At 35.4% G+C, this 18,765-nt stretch overlaps 1 protein-coding gene across 2 annotated transcripts; it reads right to left on the reverse strand.

Moving 5' to 3' along the window:
* Positions 1 to 2,650: 2,650 nt before the first annotated feature.
* On the reverse strand, positions 2,651 to 5,143 carry LOC150106978 (clavesin-1-like). 2 transcript variants are annotated; one of them, XM_090392860.1, is made up of 5 exons: positions 4,819 to 5,143; positions 3,999 to 4,241; positions 3,571 to 3,764; positions 3,250 to 3,360; positions 2,651 to 2,954 (listed from the first exon to the last, which is right to left on the reverse strand). In XM_090392860.1, the coding sequence occupies exons 1-5, from the start codon at positions 4,973 to 4,975 to the stop codon at positions 2,766 to 2,768; spliced, it is 894 nt and encodes a 297-aa protein (XP_090248986.1). In that variant the 5' UTR covers positions 4,976 to 5,143; the 3' UTR covers positions 2,651 to 2,765. The 2 variants fall into 2 exon arrangements, with proteins under 2 accessions (XP_090248986.1, XP_090248985.1); XM_090392859.1 differs by having other exon boundaries at positions 3,571 to 3,767.
* Between the last annotated feature and the right edge of the window lie 13,622 nt (positions 5,144 to 18,765).

An 18,765-nucleotide genomic window follows, 5' to 3' on the forward strand; every position in this document is an offset into this window, starting at 1 on the left:
GTACGTCAATATCTTTCAGTGGGAGGCAAATTTAATCGCACATTGTGAGTGCATCAGCTTGTATTTATGATGCTTTGAAGTGACTTAAAAAGCTTCGCGTTCGCCCTATTGAACAGAATATCTGGAATATTTAATCCTTATTCCACCCACAGTACCAGTACTAAAGCAATGTATCCTTGCCGATATATACCACCTTCACTCTGCGAATGGTTGTTATGAGAATGGTTGTTAAATCTTAGGCCAGTTTCAGCTCTTTATGGCGTCTCTTGAGCTCCAGTAGACCTTTCATTGAGTCATTTTCAAGCTATAATTCAAACGCTGTCTATTGAGGAATGCCCTGCAATTTTCCTTGCATTCCTTTCGGATATCTATTAGGCTAATTCCCTTATTATTAAGTTGGGCAACAAATCGGCAACCACATCAGCACTTAAGGATGGACTTCAAGGAGACAATCTACCTCTTGTTTTTTTTAGATATGTGATCAATAAGTTTCCCCCCCTTCTCTCTCTCTCTCTCTCAGTGTGTTGTTTTCCTAGCTGTATTAGCTACTCTCTTGATATAACTCCTGCTAATGATATGGTTTGCTGATGATCGCATGCTCATGTTGTCTACTGGGCAAGGCTTGCAGTTGACTTCCTTTTTACGTTCGAGGCTTAAATATCAACGTTAAAAATTGTTGAACAATTTCTCTTCTCCTTCAAGTATAGACAAGAAACCGAATCTTGAGCACTTTGTATTTCTCTTGCATAGCATTCCATCACAACTTTAGAGGAGTAGAAATACCTTGGTGTTCTCTTTTCTCCGCTCTTCCGCTCCTATCTCCTAGCTCCGATCTCCTATCAACGATAGGCTCTTTTCTCTCTTCCTTTCGCTTGCGAAAACTTCACTCTATCCGAGGTTAATTCTAGGTTAAACTTCTCCGTATTGTTTGGATGGATGTTGTCATTCGCTAAGTAGTCAATTTCATGACTCCGTCTTCCTCATGATGTGTCATTATGAGGAAAACGTAATGGCACATCACGAGGAAGACATAGCCATGAATGACTACCATTCTTCATGGACTACTATTCATTATCTGCATAAACTTTTCTATACGACTGGTAATCACGAAATATCATAGTTGCGATGATTAGTGCATATATATTAAGTATATCTACTGTATATTAAAGAAAATTATATTCTCATCCTCAAATTTATTCACTAAAATAGGTGAGTAAAATTTGGCAAAAGAGATGTTTGATGCCAAGATGACAGGGAAAAGACCATGATTGAGGAGAATTGATTCATTTTCGAAGTGTCTTAGAAGAATGAAATTTTAGATACGACAATATTGGAGTAGTAACAAGTAATAGACTAATTTGGAGTAAAATTGTTAATTAAGATTGATAATAATGTAAATTTTATCATGTCGTGTTGTCATAACAATCTATACACTTCTTGCGGGTAGGTTCAGGAATCTGATGATGATGATGAACTTTAGAATTATGTCTTGCGCATCTAGATTTTCATGTATTAAAGGTGATTATTGACGTACCTCTGAACTTGATGGAAGGACACCGAGTAATATAGGACTGCTTCGACAGAAGAAAAAGATTGGATTTTATGCTGCACCATTCAGTTTATAGAGCTGCATTATAAATATCTGAACATGTCTCTTTAAACATCAATGGATTACAGATGAGACTTTCCTCCTACCTGGATTTGAATATATAGATTTATTTAAGACACAAATCAATGTTCTGCTAATCTGAGCTCGAACAACCCGGGAAGAAGTGATGAAAGAACTGCTGATCAGGCTATCGGAGTGTAGAAACTTCTACTCGTGCTGCACGGTGTGGTTACGCAAACGGAATACTCGTGCATATTCGTGCGAATGCATACGCATGGAATGAAGATACAATACATTAGTGAATGCCACAGAGAACAGGCTAAAATGTTAAGGCTGGATAATAGAACTACCATCCCACTATCGGATTGAGGACGCTTCACCTTCTAGTAAAGAATAAATAAATTAATATATATATAGTCGTTATTGAAGTACAAGTTATGGATGCTGGGCGACCACTCACTACCTTTCCTCGTGAGAAAGCTCCCTACTGTGCTTAAAACCAAGGATTTTGCATTTATTTAAAGAAGAACACCATGTCGTACCAAACTTTACCTCCAGAACAGCATCCTTTAGAAGTATATAATATTAGCAACTCTCCCTCTCTACAGCTGATATCAAAACACTCCCTGTGCCTTGCATAACACATTGGTAGCGGGGCGAACCAGAACTTGACTTCTCGATTTTCCACTACTGTAGGATAACACAAGATATTATTAGGACTTTGGCGTATTCTTTCCCTACATGTGGCACCATAGTAGGTAGCACTGACTTCAGCGCTATAAATAAAAATAACAAAAATAAAATAATAATAATAATAAATTTACAGATTTCCGTGGACTTTTGAAAGTAAGTTCATTTAAAAAAGGCAGTGGATATGTTTGGCACATGTACTGAGTTAACGAATTCTTCCATTTGATAGGTGGAGGACTCGGTCACTTAGTGGATCGAAATCTATTTTCATTGAATTGCGAATGATGTTTATCTATGCCATGAATCTGTTTTTAAAATTGCAACAATAAGTACTTAGGCTATAAAACAATTTATTACAATCACTGGAACGACCAGTAATTCCAAAGACAGCTTTAGGAGCCTAGTTTTTTCACTTGAACTTCCAGGAAAAGTCCATAATGAAGAACAGCGCTACATCACTCTCCATTTATCCTACTGCACACTTTGTCTTGAAGCCATACTTGAAGCTATCCTTATATTCCGGATACCATTCGACGAGTTTGGAGTGTACTGACAGTTCTTCTAATGGACCCAGTTGGCCACCAAAATCTGATGGCAGACAGGCTGGTGGTATGTAACGGTGTAGGGATGTTAAGTTTCTTCCATGGAAATAAATCTAAAAACAAACAAAAAATAATAAATTAAAATAAAATAAGATGGAAATTGCTAGCCGAAGCAATAATACATTTGTTTTGATGAATGTTGATTAGAACTTGTTGAAAGTTTCTCGTGGCTTTTCAAGTTAAATAATTGTTTAATTCTGTACCTCTAATATGCAAAAATTTAAGTGCATAGAGTTAAATTTAAAAGCTTTACGTACGTTAATCTTTAGTGAGAGACACAATCTTTGAAATTCAGTGAGGTTTTTCGGTTTTAATGAATACACCGAAATTACTAATTTCGATACTTACTTTCTGCTGCATTTCCTGTTTGATAAATGGCTTTACGCATGCGTACAAGGTATCACATATAGCAGGATGATTGATGACATGAAGTTCGTGATAGCGAACTGGCATTGCATACTGTAAACAGAAAATGAGATAACATTCTTCAAAGCATCACATATATAGCTGATTAATTAAAAACTATTATATTTTTATTTCTGATAGGAATATTAAAGCATCATGGAAGCTTCAGCAACTGCAATTTTCATAATATGAACAAATTCTAAAAAAAAAGTGTAAATTGAATGGATTAGCGAAATCTTGGAGACAAATTTCAAAGTTCCTTACTTGGCATATTTGGGCCAATTTGATTGCTTTCTTCATGGAGAAATAGTGTCGCACATGTGTCCAACTTAATTTATCCAAATCAACAATGGCCGAAGCACCATTGATTTGAGTCAGTTCATAATGGTTACTCCACTCCAGTAATAAGAAACTTGCTTGGCAAATTATATCGAAATCTGGCAAGCCACACTCTGCATCTACTAAATAAACAAATAAATAAATAAATAAAAAATAAATAAATATAAATATATATATATATATATATATATATATATATATATATATATATATATATATATATATATATATATATTTATATATATATATATATATATATATATATATGTGGGAAGATGTTATTTCTAATATGTTAACAAATATTTGACTTGTATATCCACACATAATATAACAACATATAAGGGAATACATACGGAGTCTCACAGCTGCTATTGATTCCCCTCGTAGACCACGCAACGGCAGCAGAGTCGTGCAGGAATTGTACAGCATAGGGTCGATGTGGTCCATACCAGAGGTCATGAAAAAGTTATTATCCTGAAGCCGACTCGTATAATATTTCTTAACAGTAACGAACGCAGATTCAACATTAAAGTGATGTCCACGGAGGAACATTACATAGAACTCGTCGTCGCTTCTTGGTACAAAATCTTGAAGTTCTAAAGAAGACAAAAAACAGTCGCTTGTGGGACACGGTTGTTAACAGAAAGCAAGGCTATTAATGTTAAGCATTGAAGAATCACGTGATCACTGTATGCTTAGAGAATAATGGAAAGATCCGGATTAAGCGTGGTAGACATCTGGTGATATAAAGCAGCTTGACCTTTCTCAACCTCTCAGCTTTATTTCTATTCCCAAGTTGATCAAATATGCAAAATAGTTCATAGAAGACATTTTTAAAATTAAAATAATACTTATATATTAGTTTGATGTATCTTTCCGTACAATGGCTTGGCCAACCAAGAATATTTTATTGGAAAAAAAATTATTTTTTTCCTAAAATATATATAAAAAAAAAATAACGTTTTGTAGTCTGTATTCGAAACTCCTCAAACTGCATGTGACCTTCTTAGAACGGATCGAAAGGGGTGCCATGGAACACTGAAAGATTAAAATTTGAAGAAAAAATGAATTTCATAAATTTTGAAGACAGGTCTCAATAAGCTGCTCACATTGTTATGCACCAAAGGATAGAACGGTGTTAATGAAAGATCCGATGCATAATTTCAAACTTACCTCTTAACATATTCCTCAGCTGGGTCACGCTTGATTCCTTAAGAGCATTCTCGTTTAACTCGTTCTCCGCCTTTTCTTTATCTTCTGCGGTTAGCGTTTCATCCTCGTGACGGCGAAAGATCCTCGGAGTTTCTGTTGAACCTGCATCAGCAGACATGATTTACTACATCTACAAAAGAAAGTAAAATAGTGCGAAGTCATAGCATTTTAGTCAGAGAATAATTTCTGTTCTCTGCTAAATTAACAAAAGATATTTCCCTTAATGCCTTAGAAAGCTAAAAACATTGTCGGATGCAAATAAATCAAGTTTTGTTTCAAGCTTCCATTATCGAAATATGTCGAAGAGAAAATCCTTGTTCCTATCGGTCACGATGCTGTCCACGTTTCAGTTTATTTATTTATTTTGATCCAACCAATAGAAACAGGTTGGCAAAGCTTACGATGAGCTCGTTGTAATATCAAGTAGACTTGCAACCTCAACAACGACAGATATTTTTAAACTCTATTCAGTTTGCGCTTGGCGAATCAAGGTCGCTTACAAAACTAAGATAATTTCCTCTCTCTCTCTCTCTCTCTCTCTCTCTCTCTCTCTGCTATATTATCAAGAAGGCTTCTGTCTTTCCTTTAATGAGACAAGATGTTATTTCCTTGACCAAGATCTTTGTTATTTGTCTTTCTGTGCAAAGGTTTATCTGTCGCTCATTGGGAAAGTTCATTGTAGTCGAAGGGATGACGAAGTATTATATAATGTGGTGGGGGCTGTTTTGTCATTCTAAACAGACAACAAATGTTTGCGCTGATAATAATTATCAGTACTTTCGAAGATAACCCAGCAGCCTGAATTTTAAATACATTCTAGTTCTAAATAGAAATATTTATATTATTTTACGATTGCAGTTAGATATATTTAATACGTAGCCCGTGTGTCTCATGTTGCAGAGCCATTCGCGTTTTCCCATGTTGAATGCATAACAATTGGTTCCTGCGACCAGTCTAATTCAGTGAAGAAAAAAAAATGCTGAAAACTATTTTAAATTAATCACGGATAGTCGCATTCAAGTGTCTTGAGAACATTTCACCGATCAACTATATAAAATCCACTCAAGGATTTTGAGCGCAGATCATCACTGCAAGATGATGTTTATCTTCCGAACGTCGCACTTCTAATTGGAAAGCTGAGAGATTTTATTTTTTATATATTATATTCTATAGGGTTACAAATTTTCGTGAAATCAGTTGTTAGTGTTACTGTCAGTTTTTTTTTTCCATTAAACCTAACATCAAACTTTTTATGCCATTTTAGGTGATCTCCTATCCTGCCGATGAAATTCACCTACAACCTAAAGACAACCACATACGTGCATATGGGACTTAAACCCAAAGCCTTTTTGGTTGAACGGCTGACATACTGATCAGTCGGTCAACCAGGCTGGTAATATTCAATTGTTTTAGCAATCCAATCAAGTTTCTAAAAGAACCATGTGTAAATCGGTCTCAACTCCACCTGTAAAATATTTAAAATTTCAGTACAATTCAGGGTCAGGTATCTGAAGTTCAAATATTGTAGTTTCAATATGAAAACTACATAAGTGACATTGCTTTCTGCCTGATTTCATTTTTGTTGTTATTTAATAATCAATTGACATCACCCACTGCAATCTTGAACTCACATATTCTCATGTTTACAGCAGCATTTTCTAAATGCTGCGTATATTTTATATTTCTCAGTTTATATTTTAATGCCATTCAGATGCCCTGTTAAATAAGATCCATATCAGAATAGCCAGAATTCAGACAACAGCATATGACTGATAGCAAAAACTTGACACTTACTTCTCAGTAAATAAGTTATAGATCGTTCTTCGCACCAAGGTTATTCATGATGAACTATTAAGCTCTGAAGATAGCCAAAGAATGAAACGAAACGCGAAGATTTCGCCTTCAACTCACTCCCACAATCACAATGGTTATGAGGGATTCTGATGTTATCACAGTGACGTTTTTAACATCACCATTATGACATAGTTGCGTCTTTTCGTGAAATCAATTTCGTGAACATGCAACCACAACATTTCGGTATTCGCTTGTTGATTCTCGATCATTTTTCATAAATACTAAAATGCTAAATGATATTTTTGTGAACGAAAAATAAATGACAGGAGTCTTCTGAACGAATAAAAAGTTTTTTTAAAGGACAGTTTATGTAAAAAGCAATCAACATTAATTTCGATTAAAATAAAAAATCATACCCCTCATGGGCTCACTTTAGTGAGTACGGGGTTAGCAAACCCGAGGTACCTGAGGCTGGACCATGCCTTACTTCATGTAATATACATCTGTTATATTATTTGTAGACTGTTCCATCTTCTTCCTTCCTTGCTTCTTTCTTTCTTTCTTTCTTCTCTTCTTGCTCCTTCCCCCGAATGTTATTAGAGTAATCGAGGGCTACGGGTGAATCTTTCCATTTTGCTGTGTCATTTTGTCTTATGCTATCTTGTGATAACAGGGGACTACCAAACTCTGTAACATGGTCACATCATCAAACAATGGTCATACCGTATCGTCCGTTGTGCGGGTTACCAAGGGACGCGTTCAGGTCTTAGGTAGAGGGACCCGTTTGAAAAATATGTTACAGGCTCCCTTAGACACCACTCCTCAGCACTCTGCTAGAGGAAACTCCTTCAATGGGCCCACTACCTGTTTGGGGAGATGTTTAGGGGAAGCGCAAAGAAATGGTTCTGCAAAAGGTCGGGAATGGCAACGAGAACGGCACAAGATTATGGATTTAGGCAACTGGAAAAACTCTCTGAGAGGGAAGGAGAAGAAACTGGTAGAGGAAGCCAAGCGGTACCGGCTAGACTTAGTCGGGCTTTCTTCTATCAAGAGGAGAGGCTCTGGAACTGTCGACCTGGATAAGAGGTGGAAGCTCTACAACTCTGGTGTGAGCCCGACAATGTCTGCTCAGGAGGGTGTGGGGATACTCACAAGCCCTCAGCTATCAGACTATGTTGCTGAGTGGATTCGATTGGGGGGACGGGTATGTATATTAAGGCTTCAGACGAAAAACTATGATTTGGCTGTAGTGCAAGCCTGTGCACCTAATCTGGAGTCAGAATACTCTGCCTTCCTAGAGGAAGTGGATGTGCTTTTGACAGGGTGGCAGACATGGAATCAGTCCTGCTAATGGTGGACTTCAATGCACATGTTGGAACAGATGACCAGACGTGGAGGGGCGTGGTTGGGAGGAATGACGCCCCTGTCCTTAACACGAATGGGTTGCAATTATTGGACTTCTGTACTAACAGCTTGTCTATAATGAATATCTTCTTCCGGCACCGAGAAGTCCATAAGTATACCTGGTACAGGGATACACTTGGGCAAAGGTCTCTGGTTGACTTCTTTATAGTCTCAGCAGACCTATTTTCCTCAGTGCTGGATGTTCGTGTGAGAACAGGGGCAGAACTCTCAACTGACCATCGCCTTGTTGCCTACACTCTACGACTTCAGAAACCAGATGCTACCATCAACGCTGGTAGGCCTAAGCAGCTATACAGCGTGAAATGTTAGGCATTGGAAAATGAGGCTGTTAGGAAGAATTTTGCAGATGACATTTCCTCCAGGTTCAAAGATATTCCCAAGCATGCTGCCGATGTTGAGGACGAGTGGGAGCTGTTCAGAACAGCTGTCACTGCCTCTTCACTATCGTGCTGTGGCAGAAAGCGGCTTGACATGGCAACAGGCAGTGAGAAAAGGACACCTCGGTGGAACCAAGAGGTCTGAAAAGCTGTCTGGGCAAAAAAGGAGGCCTACCTAAAATGTCTTAGGGTCAGATCACCTGAGATGCGTTTCCGGTACATCAACTATCCTTTGGATAGTTAATTCAGAAAGCAACATGAATGGCAAGTTAATATTGCTTTCTAAACTGGATGGACTAACGTCCAACCGAACGTGAGAAAAAGTTCCAGAACCCGATAAACGTTGAATGATCTCATTCAGCATATCTCGAAATATTTCAAAAAAGCACTGTGGTGAAAAGAGTTCCAGATCACGAAATCGAACTTGATACTCCAATTGTCGAGTTTGATACTTGATAGATTTACGTGATCGGGCCACGGAAACAGTATAAAAGTCCCTGTAGAGTGAGGGTTCAATAGTAGTAGAAGTAGAGAGTTTAGTTTCACATCCAGTAACTGAATGTGAATTATATAAATTTTGGAGAGGGTCGCGACTTCCTCCAGCCACACCAGCGATTGTTACATTAGAACTAATACCACGTCCTGTGATTTCTTCACTTTCGCGGCTTGTCAAATCAACCTCTACAATGGTGGGTTGATGATTGAATATATTCCCATTACCATCAACAAATCGAATAACAGATGATCGCTATTAAAAAAAAAACAATACTTTCTAGATTTCAGAAATATCGTTTAGAAATAAAAACTCAAGGTGATTTTACCAATTTCAATACTACATAAGAGTTTCACTAACACACTTTTACTAAACATCACCCCTCAAAAATTTTCCCCAAAAAATCCTAATAACCAAAAAATAAATTAAATGTTACTCATCATAATTTATTAGCAATTTCGACACTATGCGATGGTTCCACTAACACAATATTACTAAATAACCACACTCAATATCTTTTCCCAATAAAAAAAAAAGAAGAAATATATATATATATATATATATATATATATAATTACTTATGGGATTTCACTTAACACAAAACAGATTGAATATCATGAACATAATTTTTATTTTTCCATTGCAAAAACCATCTTATAACATTATAGACAAAAATCGCTAATATAGTCACTAAAATTCGTATGACATTGCTATAAAATGACAAAATTAACTTACCTTTTCTCCAGAAAAACTCATTTTGAAACTATAATAATCTTCTGAATGCATATAAAATTTACCAATACTAGAAACTCAAACAAATGAAGCGTGCGACTCTTTAGTCTATTTATAAAAAATTAGAACCAATGGAAAACAAATAATCACATCATATGACAATGAATAACTTGGTTCTCAACGATCACAGAAAGATGACTAATACACATCCCTGAGAAAAAATTTACCTTTTGAAGAAACCGCTAAGGAAATAGGCTAAGAAAAGAACGATGACACGCTGACCGGAAATGAGTCACTCAGTTATCTACAAACAAGGTTAATGAAAATTAACCGTGTGGGAAAAGAATTCACCCACAATTTATTTATTTATTTTACTCAGTTATTCTGGTTATAATATGTAGTTAACTGAATTTTAAAAAGTAAAACCAATAATGAAAAAGTCAAATGGATTTCAGAGTTGTGTTTGTGTTCTGTGCTGTGAATATATATTAAAAATTAACAATTTGGAATGTTCAGAAAACCTAGATAGTACCAAGACGTTCTCATTCTGGAAAGAAATGTAAGTGAATTTTTAACTTAAACATAACAATTGATAATTGTAATACAATAATCATTGGTCGTATGTTTTAAGTAAACGTAATTCTAAAACTGAACGGTTTTTTTTTTTGTTTTCATAAGAATAATCACAGGGTATATTAGAGTATCAACATGGACACATTAGCGACTTTTCATGCCTAATGTGTGTGTGTGTGTGTGTGTGTGTGTGTGTGTGTGTGTGTGTGTGTGTGTGTGTGTGTGTGTGTGTGTGTGTGTGTGTGTGTGTGTGTGTGTGTGTGTGTGTGTGTGTGTGTGTGTGTGTGTGTGTGTGTGTGTGTGTGTGTGTGTGTGTTTAAGGGATACCAGTATAATTAAATTATTCAGAAAAATTCGAAACACGATCACCATCACGACTTTCTCTAAGAATTAGTAAGAATTAGTTTCCCTTTAACAGGAAAGAAATACCTTAAAATGTACTGGAAATTAGTACAACCACACATATAGAAGAAAAAAAAGTGTGTTTGAGTTACATTAGTATATATAATTAATTATTCAGAAAACCTCGAATAGCTTATTACACTGCCGCCATCACGACTTACTCTAAGAATTCCCACCGTTTAACAGGAAAGAAATACCTCAAAATGTATTGGAAAATTAGTACAACCATCTATAGAAGGAAAAAAATAGTGTTTGAGTTACATTAGTATATATAATTAATTATTCAGAAAATCTAATCACACCCACCATCACGACATACTCATTTACTGTTAAAGAATTCCCACTCTTTAACAGTAAAGAAATACCCCAAATTGTATTGGAAAAATTAGTACAACCATCTATAGAAGAAGAAAAAAAAACTGTATGTTTGAGTGACATATCATATAATTAAATTATTCAGAAAACCTGGAAACTGAATTTCCAAACACATAACGTCACGATTCTTATCTCTAAATATCACCAAACACCATGTGATGTCCCCGACAAACGAGGGCCCACCGAAATTCCAAACATTCCAAAATCAATAACAACAAACATTCACGTCACGAATCCTAATCTTATCTTGATCTTGATCTTGTCAGAAGTGTCCCACCAATCACGACACGATTACTTATACACTAATATATCTCCCTTTCCATTCAAAACAATAACGTAACTTATTTACAACTAACAAACAAACCACGTGATGTCCCTGACAGACGAGGGCTCCAGCGAAATTCCAAACTCTATAATAACAAACATCCACGTCACGATTCCTTATCTTATCTTGATCTTGTTCTGGTCGCTAGTCGCCGCCCTACTACTAGCGCTGTCTGTTCCGAACCTTGTTTAAATATATCGCTTGACGGGCAATGAGTTGCATACGTAAATTTGAATATAACAAAAAACAAATATATCAGAAGTGAACTGATTGAATGAAACTATTGGATCCAAGATTGAAGACTTTTGTTTCCTTTGTTAAATCCAAACATTCGTCTATTATAGGCAATCATCTTGAGTAGTCAGATGACCTTTGAAAGTTAATCTATATCCTCAGAAAATGAAGGTCACTTCGTTGATGTTTAATTGCTGTAAATAGTTGGATAGCTTCTCTCAACACCGATAACTATTCGGAAGACTTTAGAGTGTTTAAGCCACAGTCGGCTTAAACACACTTCGATTGCCAGATCTCGATATTTAGTCATTTTTTCCAGTTCTTTGTTATTAATGTTGCTATCACTGGGTACTGCGATATCGATAATCCAAACCTGTCGATGTTCGATAATTGTGATGTCAGGTCTATTGTGTTCCAAATGCCGATCAGTTTGTATTCGAAAGTCTCGGAGAATTTTTCCAGAGAATTCTGACTTGCAACTCGAATCACTGTTTTTTTTCTAGTTTCAAAAATATTTCATTTTGTTTAACTTTTATGATTTATTTCAACTTTCTGATATATAATCAACCTATTTCGCGGGATTATCGGTTACGAAAGCTTACGCGGTAAAACGTGTAGGCCTGTCTGCGCGAAAAGCGTAACATGTGATGACGACGACTGATATACTGTATAATACGCCTCGTTATATTCAATATCTGCAAAAAGAAGACAAAATGTCGTCTTTCATCAGTATAAACTCTAATAGCACTATATAACTAATAGTTGTATACCCGTAATAGGATAGTGTAACTAATCAGACAGTGAAACACTCGCGCCAACTTCATATAACCTATTATAATAACGTCTAAAAGAAATTCTAATGCTTCTCAAAAGATGGCAGTAATATCACTGGTGACTCATTTTGGAGATTTTTTGTTTGTTAGTTGTTAGTATTTGTGTTGCTCTATAATCTCTCAAAAGATGGCAGCAGTATCGATACTTTATGGTGAGTCATTTTGAAGTTATTTAACTTCCTTTTAAATATGTTCTGTTATATCTGCATATGGGATACTGCTCCCACAACTTCCTACTGTCAGATACAGAGTATGCAGTCCAATACGCAAATATAATAGATAATATTTAAAAGGAAGTTAAACATCATCAAATGCGTTATCTTCAAGTACCGATACTTGAAGATACTGCTGTTATATTTTCAAATTTCGATAGGATTGGAATTTGAAATGTAAGGGATATATTGCAAAAGTAATAAAAACAACATAATAACTCAAATTCAAATCATTGAAAACTAAAATAAATATCAGTTATCTGTTAATATGATGTTAATGTAAGATCAGCGGGTCAATGGCGAGGTCCATTTTTTTTTTTTTTTTTAATAGTGGGTGAGTGGAATTCATTGCCTGATTTATTTCGTGAATGTTCAGAGTGTGAATGAGTTGAAATTTCGGTATGATGATGACAGATATGTTGCAAGCATGAGAGAATTTTCTAAGTCTGTGGACTTTTGTAATATACGTATTTCGCATTGTTAATATGTTGTATACTTCTTATATATTTTAATTTTTAATGGTATAAATCTCTCTCTCTCTCTCTCTCTCTCTCTCTCTCTCTCTCTCTCTCTCTCTCTCTCTCTCTCTCTCTCTCTCTCTCTCTCGATGAGTCTTTGACTCTAGGAGCGTTGATATAATAACAATGATAATAATTTTTTAAAAAATTTTTATTATTTCTCAGATAAATTACATACATACAAACTATAACATTTTTTTCATTAAAATTATGATTCATATTGTGATTACATATTTAAATTACACGTGAAACTTAGATATGATACGTACATACGTATGATATATACATACATACATACATTACATATGATAAATACATTACGTACACATGATCCATATGTGGATTGCATATATTTTTTTTAAAATACGATCCTTTTTTTATTATTATTAAAATTATGATTACATATTTACAGCAGGATTAGTTCTGTTTTTTTTTTTTAACAACGAAATTAGTACAGATTTTTCTTTTTTTTTTCTGTATAAAGTAGTAATAGTAGTTACTGTTGTAGATAATTTATTGTTTCTGCGGTTGAATAATATTGCTTTCTTATTCTGCAGTTGAGCAGGTTCTTCTTTTAGTAGCAAAAACTTTCCTTCCACTCTCTTCTGTTCTGAGCCTTCTCTTTCACGGTTGTGTACCAGTCTTCATTCATCATGTCATCTAGCATTGTTTTCCTTCCTCTTCCTCTGGGTCTTTTTCCGTCTAATTTTCCTTCGATGGCATCTCAACTGATTCAGTTCCCTCTTAGAATATGTCCGATCCAGTTTCACTTGCTTTTTTTTTATCTTCATTAACAGACTTCTTTCTTCTTCTACTCCTTTTAAGACCTCTTCGTTAGTTGTTTCATCTGTACATTTGGTTTTTTTCCATTCTTCTCCAAATCCAAATATTGCTTTATTTACAGCATTTATACATTTTATACATTTAGCAATAAGTTATATATATTTACAATTTTCATTTAATGTATTTAAGCGCTGCAAATATTGCACTTTAAATGCAATACAGTATATATATATATATATATACAATATATATATATATATATATATATATATATATATATATATATATATATATATATATATATATATATATGTTATTTATTATGTTATATTTATAATTATATTTAAGATGTTATATTTATATTTAAGGTGTGTAGGGTGCGTGTTTCTTGTTCATAGTATGACTTTAAGGCTCTTTCCAGTTTATTTTAGTTTGTAAGGTTCCTTTTTTTTCTTTCAAAAGTTAATTTATTTAGAATTTCTGAGATGTAGAAGATTCGTGGGACCTTTCCGTAATTGTTGTATTTATATGTGATATAATTAGTAGTCTCTGGTCTTGTTATACGGTATGTATTTCTAACTGTCCTGTAGTTGGCATCGAAATAATGTTTTAGCAAGGCTGCATAGTGACATAAATGTTTTGCTGTCACTATTTTGTGTTCTGACATTGCAATGTTTATAAGGTCCTGATTTTCTCTTTGTTCCCAAAAGATCAGTTTTGTCATTTTGTACTGTAGCGACATTAATCTATTTAATTTGTAGGGTGCACAGAAAGCATACGTTGTTATCGCGTATCTTAGTATATTTTGGCATAGTGCTTTGTATATTAGTGTTTTTAGGCATATGGGAACTATGTCTTTTAACCTGTGGAGTTTGCCACTTATTGTTCGGAGTTTGTTGTGTAGATGGTTTATGTTGTTATTCCAGTTCTTATCTGCATCGAAGTAAATTCCAAGGTATCGTATCGTTTCAACCTTGGTAATTGTAGTGGTTTTACTGTTCTGTGTGTTTTTTATGTTGGAGAGTAGATATTGGATGGTTATATACTTGTTATGAACTATATTGGTCAGTGGATTTCTGAATATCATTAATTTTCTCTTATCTGAGTTGAGGTATATGGAGTTATTGGTGAGCCAGTCTATGAACAGATTCATTTCGGCTATGACTGAATTTCGGCTATGCTTGAATTATTATGGATGGATAGTATAGCCGTATCATCTGCGTATTGGAAGATCTTACCTTTGAGAGGAAGCTGATTAATATCGTGCGTGTAAATCTTAAATAGATTTGGGGAGAGTACAGCTTCCTGTGCCACCCCACAGGTAACTGGAAGCTCTCTACTTCGGTTTGACCAGATACGCGTGATATGATTTCTATTTTGAAGGTAATTTGTAAACCACCTGTGCAGTGATCCATCTATTCGAACATGTCTCAGCTTTTCTAACAAGGTTTGATGTGTAAGTGTATCAAATGCTTTAGTTAGATCAATAAAGACTACCATTGCAATTTGTTTTTGTCTAAGGCGGTATTAATTATTCCGTAAAGTCATCCATGAGAGATGTTGTTCCCTTATTTTTCTTAAAACTGTATTGTGTTTTGGGGATAATACGAAAGTTCTCTGCATACGCTGTGAGTTTCTTTAGTACGTACCGATCCAGAATTTGATTGATAATTGCTAATGTTGCTATGGGTCTGAAATTGCTGATTAAATATCTTATTTCATGTTTGTATATGAGTGTGATTATGGCAGTCTTTAACATACTTGGTATCTGTCCTGTTTTAAATATTTTATTTATTAATTTTAGTAGGATTCGGCTAAGTTAGTTGTGTTTTGCTTGATATCCTTAGTTCTTTTATCATCAATTCCTGGGACTTTGTGTGGTTTAATTTGATGTATTGCAGAGAGAAGTTCTGATTCTTTTATGGTTGGGAATCATAATGCCTGATTTAATTGTGGTCCAAGTGGAGGGTCTCGTTTTGTGATTGGGGCAAATTTCTGTGCAGTTCTGGAATGGGGTCTGCAAAGTATTGGTTAAAGTCATTTTTTAGTTGTTGGATAGATTTTGCGTCTTTCATGAAGCTATGTTTTATGGTTTCGGAGGCGATGGTATTGGTTGCACGATCTAGCATCTCGTTGATCAGATGCCAGGTTTGTTTCATGTTGTTTTGTGCAGAGGTTATTTTGTCTCTGTAGTAATTTCTTTTTGCATTTCTTATTTGTGTTGTATTACGATTCCTTGTTATCCTATATTAGGTTTTTAAAGCTGCGTTAATTAGATATCGCTTTAATTCTTTCCATAGAGCGTCCTTTGTGCGTATTTCTAGGATTAGGTTTTGTTATCCAAGGATTTGGGGTTGTTTTTGCACGAATTCTGACTTTGCACTTTTTACAAATTTTCGTGAAATCAGTTGTTAGTGTTACTGTCAGTTTTTTTTTTCCCCATTAAACCTAACATCAAACTTTTTATGCCATTTTAGGCTAAACAGTGATCTCCCATCCTGCCGATGAAATTCATCTACAACCTAAAGACAACCACATACGTGCATATTGGACTTAAACCCAAAGCCCTTTTGGTTGAACGGCAGATATACTGATCAGTCGATCAACCAGACTGGTAATATTCAATTGTTTTAGCAATCCAATCAAGTTTCTAAAAGAACCATGTGTAAATCGGTCTCAACTCCACCTGTAAAATATTTAAAATTTCAGTAGAATTCAGGGTCAGGTGTCTAACGTTCGAATGTTGTAGTTTCAATATGAAAACTACGTAAGTGACATTGCTTTCTGTCTGATTTCATTTATGTTGTTATTTAATAATCAATTGACATCACCCACTGCAATCTTGAACTCACATACTCTCATGTTTACAGCAGCATTTTCTAAATGCTGCTGTATATTTGATTCACAGAAAGTGAATAAATTCTATATTTTAATGCCATTCAGATGCCCTGTTAAATAAGATCCATATCAGAATAGCCAGAATTCAGACAACAGCATATGACTGATAGCAAAAACTTGACACTTATTTCTCAGTAAATAAGTTATAGATCGTTCTTTGCACCAAGGTTATTCATGATGAACTATTAAGCTCTGAAGATAGCCAAACAATGAAACGAAACGCGAAGATTTCGTCTTCAACTCACTCTCACAATCACGATTGTTATGAGGAATTCTGATGTTATCACAGTGACGTTTTTAACATCACCATTATGACATAGTTGCGTCTTACAATAAGAACTGCCTTAAATAAGGAAGTTGCTATCCTCCTTTTTCTGTAAGTGAATATTAAATATAACGAGAAAGAAAGAATACTATAAATTGGGTGCATTCATCATAAGCTGAGGTTAAAGATGGAAATTATATTCCAAGATTCTTAAAGCAGTGCAACAGACTTCGTTGCGTTAAATGCGTCCATGACTTATAGAGGCTAAACAAGGATATAACGATGAAGCACAATACGTTCTCTTTAACTGCAGTTAAAGTGAACACAATAAATTTAGATAGAGAGAGAGAAAGGGAGAGAAAGAAAGAAAGAACGAGAGAGAGAGAGAAAGAGAGAGAGAGAAAGAAAGATACTAAATGACTGAATTAAATGTACACATCTCAATATTAATGCGGGCTTCAAACATGCTCAGAATTGCTAATGATAATTGAAGGCTATTTGCTGAGAGCTCTCTTTCCTGGAATGACTTTTCCTGGAGTTCTGTAGTGGAAAGGTCGGACAGCAATAAATATTCGTATTGCAAAAACGCCAGAAAAGGATGAGCATTTAAAGATTTATGATACAAATGTGAGTGTGTGTAAAGTGAGCAGCAGATTATTCTTTATAATTTTAAAAATTAATTCATTTATAAATGAATAAAAAAATAAAGCATAAATTAAAAAGAACAATGTAAGCATCATAAAATTCCTCCTCAATTCAGTGTTGATTAATAATATATGGAAAAAGAAAGAAAAATACAAAAATGATATTAAATTATATTCCGCGAGGAATGGAAAAGTCCACCACGCACGTAAGTTCCTCTGGTGTCTACTAGTCTTAAGATTACTGGATGAGCGTATTCAAACTGTCAGACGATGCTCTAATAATTCCAGCTAAAAATAAAATAGGACGTTAATTACATTCATCCAGTTGTACTGATGTCAATTTGGCTAACTGACAACACAAATTACTCGATTTAAGACCACAGTGCGAGTTAGTATTCAAAATCACAAGACCGTGGGTGGTTTTCCATAATCTCGTTACGATGATTTCAAAATCATTGCTAGCTGTGAACTCCGCTATATCTATCGTTGATGGTAAAGATGACTGCGGCCTGCCGAATTCCAAAAGTCTGTTAGATTTAAAGGGGCTGCACTTACTCCCTTTTGGGAAGAAAAAAAACGCTTTACATAATTTTTTTATCATTCATTCATTCATCTTCAAGGGCCATCTTTCCTAATTGGGTTGCGGGGACAACAGCTGGAAGAGGAACTTCCAGTGTTGTCCTCCACCACCAAACTCAGATGTTCGTGGGATTCCCAAACGTGTCCATCCAATATTTTGGATATAATCTATCCAGCGAGTCCTTGGCCCTCCACGTGGCCTCCCACCGTCTGGCAAAGAGGGCCTGCTGGAGGAGCGTCTGTTGTGGCATTCTGACTAGGTGCCCATACTAACGTAACTGTGGTCTCTCAACACGGAGAAGCAGCTCTGCTGCTTGTTCGAATTGCAGAGCTTCTGACTCTGACTCTGTCGGATCTTGTCAGCCCAGCAACCCCCTCTAAGGAACCTCATTTCAGCCGCTTGGATTCGTGTCCGCATTCTTTCGGTCATCATCCAACTTTCATGA

The sequence above is a fragment of the Typopeltis vanoorti genome, chromosome 5 (assembly GCF_054136105.1).
Source record: "Typopeltis vanoorti isolate ZY-2024b chromosome 5, IOZ_Tvanoo_1.0, whole genome shotgun sequence".
NCBI lineage: Eukaryota > Metazoa > Arthropoda > Arachnida > Uropygi > Thelyphonidae > Typopeltis > Typopeltis vanoorti.

What these genes read in the sequence shown, in the direction of transcription:
- LOC150106978 (XM_090392859.1), bottom strand. Translation starts at nt 4,975, where the DNA reads ATGTCTGCTGATGCAGGTTCAACAGAAACTCCGAGGATCTTTCGCCGT. An exon ending in AATTGGCCCAAATATGCCAA is followed by an intron (nt 3,361 to 3,570) that starts GTAAGGAACTTT and finishes TTCTGTTTACAG; the next exon opens with TATGCAATGCCAGTTCGCTA. An exon ending in AACAGGAAATGCAGCAGAAA is followed by an intron (nt 2,955 to 3,249) that starts GTAAGTATCGAA and finishes GTTTGTTTTTAG; the next exon opens with ATTTATTTCCATGGAAGAAA.